This window comes from Theropithecus gelada, chromosome 15, assembly GCF_003255815.1.
Source record: "Theropithecus gelada isolate Dixy chromosome 15, Tgel_1.0, whole genome shotgun sequence".
Lineage (NCBI taxonomy): Eukaryota > Metazoa > Chordata > Mammalia > Primates > Cercopithecidae > Theropithecus > Theropithecus gelada.
Genome location: NC_037683.1, coordinates 6,734,232 through 6,752,853, shown reverse-complemented (window position 1 = coordinate 6,752,853; position 18,622 = coordinate 6,734,232). Strand labels below are relative to the sequence as shown.

At 46.1% G+C, this 18,622-nt stretch overlaps 1 protein-coding gene across 3 annotated transcripts in view; it reads right to left on the bottom strand.

Moving 5' to 3' along the window:
- MED27 (mediator complex subunit 27) overlaps positions 1-17,960 on the bottom strand; it is a 217,804-nt gene extending 199,844 nt beyond the window's left edge. For 2 of the 3 annotated variants that reach the window (XM_025360394.1, XM_025360395.1), the window contains exons 1-2: positions 17,721-17,960; positions 15,499-15,643 (exon numbers count right to left, since the gene is read on the bottom strand). In XM_025360394.1, the coding sequence (XP_025216179.1) occupies positions 15,499-15,643; positions 17,721-17,923 (348 nt within the window). In that variant the 5' untranslated portion in view covers positions 17,924-17,960. Of the gene's footprint in view, positions 1-11,079; positions 11,472-15,498; positions 15,644-17,720 lie in introns of those variants that run through there. The other variant, XM_025360396.1, reaches the window with a different exon arrangement.
- Between the last annotated feature and the right edge of the window lie 662 nt (positions 17,961-18,622).

Here is an 18,622-nt window from a genome sequence, read left to right as displayed (position 1 = left end):
CTGGGGCGCTATGGGAGCCAGACCTGGACCATAGCAAGCTACATTATGCAGTCCGTCTTCATCCTGAGCATGAGAAGGAGTCATCAATACTTTTTTTTTTTTTTTTTTTTGAGACAGGGTCTCACTCTGTCACTCAGGCTGGAGTACAGTGGGGTGATCACAGCTCACTACAGCCTCGAACTCCTGGGCTCAAGTGATCCTCCCACCTCAGCCTTCTGAGTAGCTGGGACTTAGGATTATCGCATACCACCACACTTGGCTGATTTTTTCATTTCTTTGTAGAGACAGAGTCTCATGATGTTGCCCAGATTGGTCTTGAACTCCTGGGCTCAGGCTGTCCTCAGCATCAGCTTCCCAAAGTGCTGGGATTGCAGGTGTGAGCCACTGCACCCAGCCATCAGTATATTTTCAGCAAGACAGTTATGTGATCAAACTTGCATTTTGAAAGGTCACTCTGACTATGTGGGAAAAGGACTAGGTGTAAGACAGGGCCGCCTGTGAGGAAGCTGTTGCAAGTGTCCTAGTGACAGAAGATGGCCTGAAACAGGGTGGGAGTATTTGTTCATTCAGTTAGCAGCAAATTCATCAGTATCATCTGAGGAGATGGGAGATGTAGTCACTGGGAAGTGCCTTCCAGAGCACGCCAGGCTGCAGACAGTGACAACGTTCCATCTGGGTTGCTTATGGGAGGCCTATAATAGGCCTTTTCCATTTTGCAACTCATAAGAATAAAGCAGTTCCCCCAGAAACCCCCTCAGCTAGCCAAGAGCTTTGAAACCCTCCTTGAAAGCAATATGAACCTACCACTACGTGATGGAGGACAACACTTCACTATCTGGAGGAAGTCTCAACAGGAAAAGCAACATTCCCCACAAGACATCTCGCTAGGAAATTACCACGTTCCGGCTTTTTGAGCTGAGGTCCCCAAGTACAACGTTTTGGCCGAGGATTCCAACCAACTGCCAGCAGGATAATGTGGTTATGCTGTCTGAGCTACTGTGAAAATGCATTAAAATCTCAATGTTTGAGCTCATCCAAGCAATTAAAATTAACACGGACTGTTCTGTTTTAGACTGGGAAAAACAAGGGATAGAGGAATGTTGGCCTCCATAATCCTCTGCTAGTTTCTTAAACATTTTAAAGGCATTTGGAGCTGGTATGTATGCTATCCAAGCCGAGTCTGAAGGGAATCTAGTTAGGCAGGAACACCTCCACCGCTCAAGTGTTCAGGGGCAGGGGGAATGGCGGATGGGAGCTTGGGGTAATGAGAGAAAAACTTAGACCTACTGGGCGCCTACTATATGCCAGCCCGATCTAGGTGCATTCACCACCTGGAAAAAGGAGTGTCTTCAAAGCCATTTGGCAGGTGAAGTGGAAGAAACTTGTAGAGGATCTAAAGCACACAGAAACTATCATGGAGACACTGAAAGGAAAACGTACTTCCGCCTTGTCGCTAAACAAAGCTCCTCAACGGTCACTTCGTCATTTTCTGCTCACTAAGACATCAAGAATTCAGTCTATCTTGAAACTCGGGTGATTCCAATTCTCATCACAGACAACATGGATGATGTAGTATTTTGAATCAATGCATTCAATTCTGGGAAACATGCCGAATACCAAGTGTGATTTTAAATGGCGAGGTAGATAAATCTTGCTATGATTGGATGACTGGATGAAGAGCAGGTGGGTGGTCGGACATACCAAGAGAATACAGAGCATCCGGGAACCCAGCATGCAGGGAGGAGGTGCTGAAGTCAAGGAATAAGGCCTGTCTCACACACGGCCAAAATCAGCCTTTGGGGATCTAGAGGAGATGTAAACAGACCCAGTCCGAAATACAAGGAGTAACAAATGTGTAGCTTCTTTGCTACAGAGTCACCAATACATATCTCAAAGAACATGTAGAAAGTTATCTCATGACAGAAACAGACCAACTGAGTCAGGTCTGACGTTGATGGAACCCTAAAGCTGATTGAGTGGTTGCTTTTCCTCGATGGGCCATAAATATAAGATATAGAGTGTTCTCTTCCAATCAATGAGAATCCCTTAAAGTGAGCACAGCCTTAGGCTAGAAAAGGATAAAGGCAAACTGGTGCCAAGCCAAGGGCAAATAAGCCAGAAAGGGTATATCGCTAATAATACATCTGCATTTGCATTAAGTGTGGAGCAGAATTAAAATGCACCATGCTATAAAAACTGGGCGATATTTAAGATACCAGGATAGCAAGACAAAATTTCCTTCATGTTCAGACACTGCTTTAGATAAGTTACATTTGCCAATTTAAGTCACCCGGCACTCTGTCATGTTCCGTTCTGACAGTAAGGACTGGTAAGCTGAGGCATTTAAGGCTACTGGTTAAGGGAAAAAAAAAAAAAAAGACAAGCAGTAGGGCCAGAAATTATTACTAAAACCAGGTGCTTTGGGCACTTTACTCCTCTGTCCACCAGGAAGGTGGGAACTTACGGGCTTCATTCACTGTGTTAGAACAGCACCTGGAATGTAGGAGGTGCTCAATAAATGCATATCGACTGGATGCACTGGATATTTCCTAGCAAAAAGCACACTATCCAAAAGCACAGTTTGGAAATGATTAAGAATTAGCACATTGGCAGCAAGTGCGACCATCTTCTCACACGTTAATGCATATACACATTCAAAACCTACAGACTCTCACCCTTCAAAAGTTAACACATTTAGCGGCATCCAGAGAGAGCCAAGACCAGAACACACAGTGGTGGGAACTACTGATAAGTAATCAATAATCAGAGAAGCCTACTGACTAAAAATAACAGTGGTCTACCATAACCCTCCAGTGCTAAAACACACAGACACACACAAACAGGGAAAGGAGAAGAGCGGCGGGTATCTCATCTTATGAACCCAATGGGCGACCGAGTACAATCCCTGTTTAAAACAAACAAAAAGGTGCAGGGGTGGTGCCTGTCTTGACACAGCCATTCTTTGGTGCCCCCTTCCACCCCGGTAAGGGGCTCCTGGGCAGTACCTTTCTCTTTCATGAGACGCCCTGCAAAGATGCCAGTGAGTTGCTCACATCCCAACTTATCATAGCTAGAGCTTAACGCACACAAGGGTGCCTGCCGCTCCCGAATCTGAGAGGCCTGCAGCTGCCTTCCTCATAAAGGTCAGGGCAATTCCTCTAAGTTGTGTCCATGCCCAGGCTGGGCCCCACATGGCTGTCTGTGGATCACACCTGTCCCCAATGATTCCCTTTGGTATGTCACATGGACAGACCACTGGTCCTGCTGTACTGATGGGGGCCACCCAGGGGAAAAGTCAGTATCTTAATGGGCCTCAATGGTAGAAGAAACCTCTCTGCTTTTCTGGACATTCTACTGACATTCCCTCTTATAGCTGCCAAATACTGCTGGTTCCAGTTAGAGGGCTAGCAGCATGGCCTTGGACAAGTCACTCTCTATCAAATGAGATGTGATGCCCAACCTCGTCACCAAGGTCCCCTAACAGTCCAAAGAAGTACAGTCCCTGGAGTGTGCTTGGAAAGATGGCAGAGGTGCTGCTCAATTACGGCATGCCTGCTCTGTACTCAGAGCCAGGCACTCCAAGATGACTCCAGTCCCCACCATGGAGAACAGGGCCGGACCCAGAGAGCAGGCAGCCACAGTGTGGTCAGCGTGACTGCTCAGAGGCTGTGGGGCAAAGCCGGCTGAGCTAAGCTCCGCTTGGTCTTCATCGAAGAGACACTTTAAGAGGGCTGGAGGAGAAAATGCATTCGCAAAAGTGCAAGGCATTCCAGGCGGAGGCACGGCGGCGAGCAGCAGGGCACAGCTGACCTCTGCAGGCTCCTTGCAGCTGACCCGGGGTGCATCTCGCAGAGCAGCCACAGATGAGGCTGGAGGAGCCTTCAGAAACAGCCTTCAACCCCAGGGTTGAAACAGGTTTGGCAATGTGACAAAAAGACAACAAAGTTCTTGACTTCCCAGCAAGTACTAGATGAGCAAACCGTCCCCTGTGTGATGGGAGGGTCTTAGGGAGTTCTCTTCAGCTGGAGAGGTCAGCAAGGAAAAGCAGAAGCTGGGCCAAGACCCTGGGCAGGGACTGGCCCCAACAACAAGCCTCACCATGCCCAAGACACTGTGGTGAGCTGGTGCCTCCCAAAACAAGTAAGTGACTGCAGCAAAGGAAATGCAGAGAGCAAGTTCCAGAAGCCAAAGAAAAGTGCAGTGAACAGGAGGCAAAACAGATGCCCCAGCTCCCCTCCCGCACACAGGCCAGAAGTCCTGAGCCAGTGCAGAGAATCCCTAAGATTAGCACAGAGTGTAGTTTGGGAATCTTCTATTGCTAGAAAGAAAATGAAAAAAATAATAAAAATAAAAATAAAAGCACATAGCAGCCAAAGATGGAGAGGAAGCCTCCTGGCACTCACTCCCAGGCCTCCTGCCTCTCAGTGCTCCTGCACCTGACAACAGCCACAACCAAAATCTGAAAAAGTTAAGGTGATGCAAACAGAGGCAGATGCAGAAGGAAAAGAAACCACAATCTAAAAATGACAGAGGAAGAGATTCAGAGGCTCCATTTTAATTCCATTCAAATACTGTTTTATTGCACACTTGGAAATCACTAATACCAATAATTACCATTTATTAAATGCCACTGTGTGTCCAACCCTGAACTAGAAACTTGACATACATTTTCCAGTTAGATGCTTAGAACAGCCCTGTGAGATCAGCGCCATGCCCATTTCACAGTCCAGCAGGTGTTAGGTAACTGGCCCAAAGCCTCAGTGCTAATACAGGAGAAGCCTTCATCTTGCAGGGAAAACAGACAAGTAAAGGCAATCATGGGGTAAACACAGGGAACACCTAATTTGGATGCATCTCAAAGCCTGGCTTCCCAGAGGTGGTAACAACTAAGCTGAGACTTGAATGACTCAGAGTTTTCCACAGAAAGAAAGGAGGAGGAAGAACAAGTGCTAAGGCCCCAAGACGAAGAGATGATGGCCCCTTGGGGAACCGCAATTAATTCTGTAGACTAGAAGTGGCAATAAGAAGAGCAGGGAAAGTGGGGAGAGAGGAAGCTGTGCACTAAAGTCTCCATAGACGAAATGCAGGATGTCTGGGCTCCATTTTCACATATGGACTCCAGTCCTCGCCTCCCCCAACCAAAAAAGCAAGCAAGGAAGCGTGGGGAGAGATGGGGAAATATATGCAACAAGTTTAGTAAAATGTTCTTTTTTTATTTTTATTTTTTTGAGACAGAGTCTCGCTCTCTGTCACCCAGGCTGGAGGGCAATGGTGTGATCTCAGCTCACTGCAAGCTCCGCCTCCCGGGTTCACACCACTCTTTTGCCTCAGCCTCCCCAGTAGCTGGGACTACAGGCGCCCACCACCACGCCCGGCTAATTTTTTGTATTTTTTAGTAGAGACAGGGTTTCACCGTGTTAGCCAGGATGGCCTCGATCTCCTGACCTCATGATCCGCCCACCTCGGCCTCCCAAGTGCTGGGATTACAGGCGTGAGCCACCGCGCCCGGCCCAAAATGTTCTTAATGGTTGAAGCTAGGTCATTATTCTCTCACTTTTGTGTATATTTGAAATTTTGCATAATAAAAAGTTTTCATAATAAAAAGGGTTTCTTCCCTCCGCAAGAAGGGAGGGAGGAAACAAGCTAGAAGAACAAGTGGTGCCAGACCATGATGACAACAACAGACCATGATGACAACAGACCACGACGACGATAACAGACCACAACGACGATAACAGACCACAACGACGACAACAGACCACGACAACAGACCACGACGACAACAGACCACGACAACAGACCACGACGATGACAACTGACCACGACGACGACAACAGACCACAACAACAGACCACAACGACGACAACTGACCACGACAACAGACCACGACGACGACAACTGACCACAACGACGACAGGCCTGCACTGGGACTGCTAACTGTCAACAGGTCATGTAGAGACACTCCCCCTGGGCCACACACTCGCATGCAATATTCACGTCATCCTCACTGCTACCCTAAGAGGCAGGACTATTTGTGGCATTTTACAGATGAGGAAACTGAGGCGAGGGAAGCCGGCCAAAGGACTTGGGCTCCCGTGTATTATTACTAGAAAGCCTCCAAGCGCCAGCAAGGGAGCTGGAATTCATCCTAAGAGAGAGGGAGGAAATCACTGAAGAGTGACAAAATCAGATCTCTACGTTTTAAAGATCCCTCGAGAGCTGCAGAGTGGAAAATAGATTAGAAAGGGTAGACTACAGGCCAGAAACCAGTGGGGAGGCTGCGGCATTGCCCCGAGCAATAATGGAGGCCCGGGGAGAGGCAGCAGCAGTCAAGATGGAGAGGAAAAACCTGAGAGGCTGTGAAGAGGGGGAATGAATAGATCTGTCAGAGGGTGTGAGGTACAGGCAGAAGCGACGGATGACACCCAGGGATCTGGGCAGGTGGCTGGCTAAGGCATCCCACCACGAGAAGTGGGTTGGTGGTGGGGGTGAGGATTTCAGTTCTGGACTGCTTCAGTCTGAGAGGCCTGTGAGTCTCCAAGGGCAGCTGTCCAGCTGGGCCCTTTGATACATGGGTCTGGATGTTGGGGGAGGGAGCCAGCCTGGTGATGGAGTTAGATGTCACTGTGTGTGGCTGGCAAGCGCAGCCACAGAACAGATGAGATGGCCCAGAAAAGGGAGAGAAGCACTAATAACCCGGCGGCCTTCTCCCAGCCCAAACCACCATGAAGAGAGAAGACAAGAAAATGGGAGGCTTCTGTACATGTAATGATATGCTTCCTTCCCACCACCAATGTACAATTTTGCATAAGGACAAATGACAGGAGACAATTTCCTTTCTACTTAACATTCCTGGAAGAGAAGAGAAAATGCCCTTTATAGGCTCTGGTTACAATCTACAGAAGGCTCTGGACAAACCACACAAACCTGATCATCCCACAAAAGGCTGATAGAAGAGAGTCAAGCAGGGAATCAATGTGAGTCCCCACAGCCAGTGGCTCCCAGCGGGCAGGCTGACACATGTCCAGCAGCCTCTGCAGCCTCCCTGGGGCCAGCCAGTGAGCCTCCCAAAGACAGTTCCTGCTCTTTTACAGAAAAGAATGAGGGAGTCACAAACCTGATTCCAGGCAACAATAAAGTGACTATTTTCAGAAACCACAACTAATAAGTAGAACATACAGACATGGAATCGGGCCAAAGCCTTGGGATAGAAACCGTTTCGAATGATAGGGGTATGGCTTGATTTTCAGTAACATTTACCCATGGTGTGTTACAAGAGGCGAATGCTGTCTGCAGAACCTTTGCAAGGTAATTTTCCACTCAAGTCCCTGGGGGCTGCTGCTCCACTCTGCACTCGGGGATATTCTGAGATGCTCTGGAGCATACACAAAGGCTGTGTGGACTTCAGAAACATTACTGGACTAGAGCTGAAGAGGTGGAAATAACTCTCCCTTCCTTGGATTACACTTTTGTTACCATGACCACAGAAATGCACTGATGACTCCGATGAACCTCTCCAGGGCAGAGCTGGAAGGGACTGAAGAGATCACCCAGCCCAACCCTTCATCCTACCGACGAGGAAGCTGCAACCCAGGCAGGGAAAGCCACTGGCATGAGGCCACAGAGCAGGACAGTGGACGGCCAAGACTGAACAGTGCTCTCTAGAATGCTCCATCCAGGGTTCTCCTGACTGCACACCACCAGGTGCAGCTTTACCTTTCATATTAAAATGAGCAAGAATAAAGGACAGTTGCTGCAAGTGCGCCACACTGGGCACCGGCCTAGGTCCCTCAAATGTGCTCAATGCCTTAGTCCCCACAACAGCCCCGGAAAGTGGAAGCTACTGTTATCCACACTGAACTGATGAGGAGGCTGAGGCAAAGGCACGTTCTTCCAAATGAGAAAGCTGGGAAAAGGGGGATGAGGATTGAGACCCAATGAAGTCTGACTCCAGAGCCCTGCTGATAACAAGCACCCGATTTACAACCTGGAGAGAATCCAAATGTTCTAAATTAGCCTTTGTGTTCAGATATTGTCCTCAAGAAGCAGGGCTTGCTGAGCGTGGTGGCTCACGCCTGTAATCCCAGCACTTTGGGAGGCCAAGGCAGGAGGATGACTTGAACCTAGGAATTTGAAACCAGCCTGGGCAACATAGTGAGACCCCGTCTCTACAAAAAATTTAAAAATTAGCTGGGGCGTGGGTGTGCATGCTTGTAGTCCCGGCTACTTGGGAGGCTGACGCAGGAAGATCTCTTGAGCCCATAAGGCTGAAGCTGCAGTGAACCATGACTGTGCCACTGTACTTCAGCCTGGGCAACACAGCAAGACCCTGTCTCAAAAAAAAGGCTAAAAATCCCAGACGGGCCCACAAGACCTTTCCCACCAGGTGAGAAGACTATAAAACAGATCTGATTTCCTAGGTCTTACTGAGTCCCAAGGTGGGAAGAGTCCCCTTTGGTGTGCACAAATGTCCGCCTGGGGCCAAACATGCCCTTCTCACCTCCTCTTCACAGTCCTCTCACTATTCCTGTGGTTTGTCCCCAGGACTCTCGCCCTGCCTTTACTGCCCCTCGATTCCCACACCCCCCACCAAATCCCCAATCCCTTACCTCCACCCCCAGGTTCTGTGAGGAAAGAACTGCCCCCCAACACATTAATTCATATTAATGTGTGAATTGTTGTCTCAGTGGAAAAGGTGCTGATTATCCAACAGAATCTCCAATGTGAAGAACTTCAGGAGAATACCAAAGTCAGGTGTGGGAGGCCTGGTGAGGGAGCTGAAGCCACTGGAAGATGGGCCACCACTCGCTGGAATCTGTCCTCAGCATTGTCTTAAGACAGTAATAGCAGCCACTGGAGAGTACTGACTCTGTGCTAGGTTAAGTGCTTTACTTGTATCACCTCATTTAGTCCTCACAACACCTTTCTGAGGTGGGTACAATTATCATTCCCATCTTAGAGAACACAGCACTGAAGCACAGAGAGGTTAGCCTCACGGCTATTAGGTAACACAGCATGTGAGCCAGAGTGGTCAGGCTCTGGAGCCTACGCTCTGAACCACTGAGCAACACCACCACTCAATAAACGAGTACACACGCATGTAAGTAACACACGCCCCATAAACAAGCACACACACGAGAAACAGGTGCCCCACGAATGAGCACACACACATATGTGTAACATGCACCCCATAAATGAGCACACACGCATATGAATAACGAACACCCCATGAACGAGCACACACACAAGTAACACACACCCCATAAGTACAAACGCATATGAGTAACACTCCATGAGCACACACACATGCGAGTAACGCACACCCCATGGACGAGCACGCCAAGCAGACGAGTAACCCACGCCCCATGAACAAGTACACACGCATACAAGTAACCCACACCGCATGAACAAACATGCACACGAGTAACCCGCGCCCCTGAATGAGCACATATGCATACGAGTAACACGTGTCCAGGAATGAGCACACATGCATACGAGTAAAGCATGCCCCATGGTGAGTACACACATACACACACCCCATCAACAAGCATGCACACACACGCACGCATAACACGCACCCCATGGACAAGCACACACATACGAGTAGAACACACCCCATAAATGAGTACACAGGCATATGAGTAACACGCAATCCATGAGTACACGGGCCCAGAAGTAACACACGCCCCATAAATGAGCACACACGCGTATGCATAACATGTACCCCGTGAACAAGCACACAGGCATATGCGTAACACACACCCCATAAATGAGTACACAGGCATACGAGTGACATGCAATCCATGAGTACACATGCATACAAGTAACACACGTTCTATAAATGAGTACATATGCATGAGTAACATGCATTCCATGAATGAGAACACACATGTGTACTATCACTATGCCTGGTCATTATAACTACCATTTACTTAGCACTGACTATGTGTGAGTTATCCTAAGACATTTGATGTGCATTATCTCAATCTTCGCTTCAACCCTATGACACAAATACTAGTATTATCCCCATTCTACAGATGAGGAAACTGATACTCAAAAAGAATTTTTTCCCTTGTATCAAGGGTTGTGAGCTCAAGTATAAGCACAGAGCTGGATCAGAACTCAGGTAGTCTTGACTCCAGAACTCACATCTAGGTTTTTATATTTTTGATATACCTTCTTGACTTCTGAATCCTACCATATATCTAGCTGTCCAGGAGACTGGCTGAATTTCATTGTTTTCTCTGGTTGGCTGTTCTTTTCATAATGGCTCCCATGGTATCCAGGGTTTGCAGGTGGGGAGGGAGGAGGAGGGTGCAGGGTTCAAGGCTAACCAGAGCAGTCTATACTACAGCCCAATCCACTATGCTAGCAAGTTCATTTTGAGTGATGGGGCGCTACACAGGTTAGATTTAGGTGAAAGAACACCTTCGCTAATAAAAGGACAATCCAGAAGGGTGCTCAATCCTAAAGTCATGATGATTAAACTTTGAGGGGCATTTAAGTCATTTTCTTTCCTATTATATTCTGAATGAATCTGTATTCCCTGAACATGTAGCAGCTATATGGAGAGAAGAATGAGCCAGGGTGGGCCTGGTGGGAAGGAAAACACGAGCAGAAATTGGTTATAGGTAACTCACAAAGTAGGATAACCCTAAGAGGCTGGTGGAGCTGACTTTCCTCTTCCTAGACAGTTTCCACATTGCTGCCAAAATGACAGCTGCCACAGAACACCTGACATCAGGTGCAGCAGCTCAAATTAGCCTGACTCAGGCAACTCCAAAAAACTTCCACCAAGTCCCATTAGAAGGGCACACCAGGTGACAGATGATATGGATAAAAATGCTACAATCAGCCTTCAAAGAGCTTATCATTGGTTCACCCAATGACCTCACCCTGGCCTTCCAAATGACCCCCAGCCCTGGCCTCCATCATAAGATCTCCAAATTTCCTCCCATCTGCAAGCACCACAACTGGCTTTCTCAGTAATGGCTGAAAATGGAAATGCCCTCATTGTACTTCATCAAAAATACAAGCAAGCAAACCACAAAAGGGTTGTAAATTAAAAATTCAACAGAAAATGCTTCGATTCATTTATTCTTTCATTCACTGAGCTAGTCTTCACTGAATGATTACAGTGTACTAGGCATCTTGCTAGGTGCTGGGGACTCCCAGCAAGGAACAAGATGGACATGTTTTCTCTCCCCTGGGCCTTAGAGTTTACCCTTAAAAGAGGACGGAGTCCGTAAAGGAAAGGCTCTGCGTTGCAACGTAAAACGATTCCAACCCTGTTAGTTCCGTGATGCAAAAACAGAAAAGAGCACCTTCAGAGATAGATGTAAGAAGTGAACTTTGCAGTAACTTAGTCATTAAGCAACTGGATTCTGATAAGAACGGTTCAGGAGGGCAGGACGGAGGAAACGTCTTCAGACTTTCCAATGGAATATTCTTGGAATAGAAAGTTGCTCTTTCTATAATAAAAAATCAAACATTTAAAAAAAAAAAAAAAGGTAGCAGCAGCACCTCGCTCTGGGCCCATTTCCCAAGCCCAGTAAAAAGTGACACTTCTGGGGTCTTTGCAGCTTCAGATGTCGCCAGGGAAAGGCGGACGTCTTAGTCTGCTTTTCCAGGCAAATATACAAGTAGCCTTCTGCCATAAACAAATGAAAAAAAATAAAAGCCAGAAATAAAAGCCTGGTGACAGGATGCCAGAAACCTTCAAAAGGGGACCTTCAGAATAAGTTCAGGTTAACTCTCAGCATCTCTGAACATAATAAGCACTATCAAGTCTACATTCACTATTTTATAGCAAGGACAGCGTTGATGCCAATTATTTTTTGCCCTAGTCAAGAGAGCTTGTCATCCTTCTCAGAACAATTATCTATAGGTGCATAATAGTGAAAAGCTAAATTCTTCCCCCAGTTCAGTATGGGAAAAGTGCTGCTCACAGCAATTTGACATCATTCCATTAGATGAGATTAATTTTTAAACGTGTTATTCTAACAATTATGCCAAGTACCAGGTAATTAATATTCCAACTGACTTTACAAAAATTACAAAATCCCCTAAAGAAAATAATTAGTCATTAGGCATGAACGAGACTTTTCTATAGCCAACAGCACATAAAACAGAAAGTTCATCTCATAATGGGTGGGTATCAAAGCCTTTCTCATATGTCCTTCAATTCTTAGCCAATAGTGCATACAGCTGACATTGGCAAGTTACCCCAAACTTCACTTAACATATTAACGCACTTACTGGTTTAAACTCTTTGAGGGTAAAATGATGAACGATGAAAGCTTTAGCAATTAAAAAGCTCTTTTCATTTGTAGGAAAGGCAAGATAAACATATATAATTAATTGTTTGCTCTTCCATGTCCCCAGCTGGAAATTAGAGTACTGGCTTATTTCTTGAGGCTACTTCTTGTGTTTATTAAAGAAATGTATATAGGCATCCTCATTCTTGTTTTCCCTCTTTTCTTTCAGGGTTTTGTGTATTCTTATAATCTATTTTAAATCCCTTGTAGAAAAAGGTAAGGTATAAATAAGTAATAGTTGCACAGGACGTCATATGCTATAACAGAAATAAAAAACATGTTTTCCTTGCCACCCTCTTCTGAATAATTGGCAGTCACTGCCTAGTGCCAGAACAGAGAGTTGCAAGGATTCTAAGCCAATATACACACAGCCTCAGCAGGAAAGAATGCAATGGTTGATTAGTGATGTCTGCCCTAGAAAGAGCAATAGGTTAAGAATCCAGGTACCATGTATTTGCCATCTCCACCCTTTGATAAATCACTAAAAATTAGAAAAATACATACAGATTCACGAATAAAATATAATGTGAATTGTTTCCAGGATGCAAGTAAACGGGGAAAAAAATGTTTTCTACAGTTGAAAACCTTAAGCAAAACCGGACTAAAACATCAACTTTTGAGGAAAGAACATTGAACCAGGTCAGGAAACCCAAATTCTGGTCTAGCTTGGGGAGCTGTAAACAGGTCAGTTCACTGGGCCTCAGTTTGCTCACCTCTAAAATAAGGGGCTCAGTCTCTTAACTGTTCTCTCGTGCTGGTGAAAGAACATAGTTCCTTTACAGGAGCCGAACCTCAGCAGGCCGGGGACATGTCTGCAGCCTCGACACCCCCTCACATTGCTCATAGGAGATTTATAATCTGGGATAAATGCATACAGATATTTTTAACCTGTAGCATTTCCAGCACAAGAAGTTCCACATACATAATACATAACATTTCTTTTCCTTAATACAACCTATTTTCCACTGTGGGGCAAGGGTAGGGGTTGACGTAGGAACTTTTTTTTTTTTTTTTTTTTGAGACGGAGTCTCACTCTGTCGCCCAGGCTGGAGTGCAGTGGTGTGATCTCGGCTCACTGCAAGCTCCACCTCCTGGTTCACGCCATTCTCCTGCCTCAGCCTCCTGGGTAGCTGGGACTACAGGTGCCCGCCACCACGTCTGGCTAATTTTTTTTTATATTTTTAGTAGAGACAGGGTTTCACCGTGGTCTCGATCTCCTGACCTGATGATCTGCCCGTCTTGGCCTCCCAAAGTGCTGGGATTACAGGCGTGAGTCACCACGCCCAGCCGAAGTAGGAACTTCTAATAGCGGAACAATTCAGTGATTAAACTACCTTCATTCAAAAATTCAGTGTCATCACTTCAACGTAAGACTAGTCATTTCCATGAAGTGTCCCACTCACTCATGGTTTTGAGATCAGCCTGAATCTTCCCACCACTGAACAGTCCTTGTCACTGTACCCTATTTCGAGAACTTGACCCACAGGATACATCAACATGGCTTCCTTTTCCAAACACCTATCTGTATAGAGCTGGAACAGTCCCACGTCTGGCCTAAAAAAACTGCAACAGACATCTGTGATTTCTTTATCTGCCCTGCATCCATCCCTTCTGGGAACTCCCTCTGTCCCAACTCCAAGGAGCCCCATTTCCTATGTTTCAGGTGCTCTGAGCTGAGGATCCCACCCATGGATGCAATGAACCATCTCAGAGGGCACCTATCAAGTTTGGGCCAGAACCCTTTTTCAGAGCCTGACATGGACACTGGGAGGTCACCAGGTATGAGAACTATGTATACCCACAACTGCTGAGCCATGTTTTTTACCCCTTGGAGAGCATCAGGCCAAGAAAGGAAAGCAGTCCTAGATAGGGCAGGAGAGTGACGTTCCTGCCACACCACCCAAGCACCCTGATGCTCCTGAGCTCAGTCACAGACAAGTAACTCCCTGAACATTTTAGTTCCTTGAACCACTGAAGGCCCCCCATGCCTTTTTTTTTTTTTTTTTTTTTTGGCTAAATCTAGACCCAGTTGGGTTTCTGTCACTGGCAGCCCAGAGTTTTGGGGAAAGGCCTTCTAGGCTACATGTATGCATTCAAGGTTCAAGTTCTTTCTTTAGTAACCCATGATAAATCACCTTCCTAAATCACAAATGAAGCTCCCAGGGTTCCCCTTCAAACCAAAGAATACTAAAACACCCTCAAAGAGAAATTCAAAGAAAAAATTCTGCACACCAGGAAAACTCTCAAGGTTTATCTCTTATCTAAGACCTAAGGGGAAAAAAACCACCGAAAAGAAGAAAATGCCAATGGATTACTGGAGGGGGCACCACCCTGCATACAGTTAAACAACTAACAATTCTAACAACAATTATTCAAAGAGGCAGCACAGTATAATAAAAAAGCTTCCAAAATCATTCCTAAAGTATATATATATTCTAGTTCCCTATCAACATAAAAAGCCCGTACACACATGCACGCCACAACACATAGCACCCAAACAAAAGGAACTTGCTCGTAAACAAACGAACCGTTTCCAGATTCATGAGCCTAACTGTTTCTGTTATTTTTCAACTACAGTTTAGTTTTCCACTTACAGCTGTCCTAGGGTCTCTGCCGCAGGCCTGCCTGCTGAAAGAAATCATGAATATCAAACTCTACAGAGCATGTTAAGAAAAATCTCCCTTAGGTGGCATCTAAGTAATTAGAGAGTCATCTAACAAACGGTATTGTAGTGATGCTCATCCATCTGTGACAGAGGAAAAGACAATACAAGAACATAATGTTTGCAGCTAAACATTTAGACACCTCCTGGGGGCCACAGATTCCTCTGTGAACCTGATGAAAGCTACGAAGCCTTCCCCAGATACACATGCACATACCACAACATGCTGCATATAATGTTAAGGGGTTCATAAGAGTTGCTCCCTATACCCGGTCTCCAGGTTAAATACACCTGAGTTAGAATTTTTAATACGTAATCACCTGAGCATCATGAATCCCCAAAGACTTCAAAGGACTATAAAACAGATTACAGAAAAATTCTACAACTTCCAACTCTATAACCCCATGCTGAATCAAGAACATAGCAAGCAATCCAAACTTACTCTTGCTTTCTGCATTTATGGAATATAAGAAAACTTGGCTTTCCATCTATTAGCTCCATTTATTACATCTCCCTTACCTTGTTTGACCATTTATATGCTTGAAGGAGTTGACTATAGAGAGGAGTTTTGTCCTGCACAGGATCCAGGCTTAACAGCCCACTGTTATGAAGAGGATGGTTCTCAGATGGCTTGCCTACCAGATTGCTCAGACGTTCCAGCTCACTGAAAAGCAAAGAGATAAGGCAAATAAACCTAAGCCCACTTACACTCCAAGGTAAAGCCAACCCCCAGGATCAAAGACTGCTCTTCAAACCATCCATCAGAAGTCCCTTAAGAAGAAACACTTTTTGAAAGGTTAAAAAATATTTGGGACACTTAAAAAAAACAAAAACAAACAAACAAACAAAACCCTAAATGAGAGCTTATCTGACTTTAAAACAGAGCTTCCTGGTGCCATTCCAAAGGAGGAAAAAAACGTATGGGCACTAGAATCAATAAGACTCCCACAATCAGAATTGAACAACTCAAATTCATCTCTGCAGTGGGGACGAGACTTTCTGGAATTTTGAAATGTGGCATAACACGGCCTCTCACTAAGAGTTTTCAGACCCACGTGCAGATCATTACACTTGGCAGAACAGCAAGTACCTGAATAAATGATTATTTCTCATTCACATAGGGATAGATTTGTACGTGATGCTTCACAGATGGCAAAACTTAACAAAACAAAGAAGAGATAAAATAAACAAATGGAATGGGAAGACACCACGGAGGGGGCTGTGTCAAACACACTTCAGTCTAGCAGGAAAACCCTCGAGAAGCTTGGGAAAGCGAGCCAACAAGAGCACATTCCAGGAGTACGTTCTGAGGGGCCAGTCCCAAACTGCCAACAAAAGACTCTCTAGGAACAGCTTCTTATGCCACATTCATTTTGGAATCATCAGCCACCTTCTTCTTGGCACTACTGTACAAAGATTTAAGACGGCACAGGGATAATGTCAGCACTCTTAAAGTTTCTATTTAAAATGGTGAAGGGTTATAATATCCTGAACATTACAAAGGAAAGTAACTCGGAGAGAAAATGGAAAGAAAATAGAAGATAGGGAAGAAGAGCCAGTGCATCCCCTGAAGCAGGGAAAGTATTAACTGGTGCTCGGCGCTGTGCCAGAGAATAGCAAGCGGATGTGGGCGTTGAGAAGGGGTGTGTGATTTATGGCAACTACTTAGGGGGAAAACAAAAAGGCACCCATCATTTGGCCACCTCCTCCACCTCCTCCTCCCTCCTATCTCCTCTTTCCATCTGGTTACTAAGGAGACCAAGTTGAAAAAACAAAAATTCAACCAGTCCAGAAATCAAAGGATGACTAGCTCACCAAATGCTTTCCCCTACTCAGGTCAGTTCTGAGAAGTAAAAGGCAAAAATCCTGAAATTCTAACCTTCCTGGGAAGGGCTGACTCTCTTATAAAAGAGAAGGCAAGTTCAGGACCTAAGCAATCAAGAAGCGCCGACTATGTGCCAGGCCCTTTACAAACATCCTCTCATTTAATTCTTACAACACTTGTGAAGTATAAGTGAAGAAGGTGCTTTGTAAGAAAGACTAGGAAAAGTGGAATCCTTAACCCTAAAAGACTACAAATTAAGAAGCAGGGGCGTTAAGCATAAGTAAGTAAACTGGTTAGGAGCTTGAAAATTAGGTCTCTACTGCGGAAGGAACTGAACAGGAGCAGTGAGAGTGGGAGTGAGGAAACTGATCAGGTGGTTTGGGAGAGGGTAGGGGAAACGGAGAAGATAGCTCAAGGCCTGGCCTGTTTCGTCGTGGTTGCCGGTGGGTGGTGGTGGAACTGATGAAGTCCAAGTTCAGGGCCAGGGAATTGGGGCTAATCAGATTGGGTGCACTTGGGTTTGGAGCGGACTGATCAGGTCCTGTCTGTACTATCACTACATTCGGATCAGACGTGATGGGGCACAGAGGGCCTACAGGTGAGAAACCTGCCAACCTCAGAGAAGCGGAACTTCACAGGAAGAGCATGCCTCCTTGTCAGGAATGGAACCGCCACAGAAGAGGTCGAGGATGGCGGGAGACAAACAGGACCAGGAGGCCAGGAGAAGCGAGACGAGAAAGCAGGCATGGTGATAAGGTGTCCCTGAGAGGTAGGCAGAGGCTTGGAGAGCACGAAGAGAAAGAACGGGGATCAAAGGAAATGGAGAACAGCCCCTGCCTGGGAAGACTCGAGCGACGTAGGCGCAGGGTCGGAGCGGGGCCGGTCCCCGACCCCGGCCCCTTCAGCCGGTACCTACTTGAGGTCCCGGTTGACCGAATGTAAGTTGTCCTGGAAGTGCGCAATGAAGGCCTTCTCCCGGCCCTCCAGCGTCTCCTTGTTCCGCATCCCATCCTTCAGGCAGTCGAACACCCTGCTCACGCTGGAGCGCAGCGCCTGGATGGCACTAATGGCCTGGGAAAAGGCCTCCAGGTTCACACTGACATTTATCACGTCCGCCATGTTGCCGCCGCCACAGCAGCTCTCCAAAGCCGGCTTCGCCAGCAAAAAGCCGCGCTCGCTGATGACGTAACTCCGAAGACCTCTGGGAAATGCAGTTCGCGCGGGGCTGCCCAGAAAGCACTTTCGAAAAAGGGTTTCCCCTTGAGCTAAACTAATGCGTGGGCAGGAAAATGATTTTTCTCAACTTGGGGAAGTCAGGTTGCACTCTCAGTTTGTTTAATGGTAACAAAGAAATACAGAAAGTTCTCGCATTTCCCCAAACTTGCATTCTGGGGAATCATAGGGAAAAGAATTGCTCAGAGCAATAGTGTAAAAAGGAAAGGAGCGTAGCCCATTCAATAAAATGAGTCCATATTCATAAATAAAGGGGGGAGAAGGGAAGTTTCTTCTTTCTAGTAGAATGCCAACTCATCAACGCAGAAAGAGTGACGGAATTAGAAAATTGCCATTTGACAACCATTAGAATAATTGATTCAGATAGAAATCGATGGATGCTAACACTAGTGGGTGAAAGTGTCAGAAAAATAACAGGTTTTTCAGGTAATCTCAAAGTATTGTCCCCCAACATGCTTATTAATTAAGAAGAGGAAAATAATGATCCAGAGGTTCCACTTCTGGGCGCATACCCAAAAGAAGTGAAAGCAGGGACTCAATACTTGTACACATGTTCATAACAGCATTATTCACCAAACAGCCAAA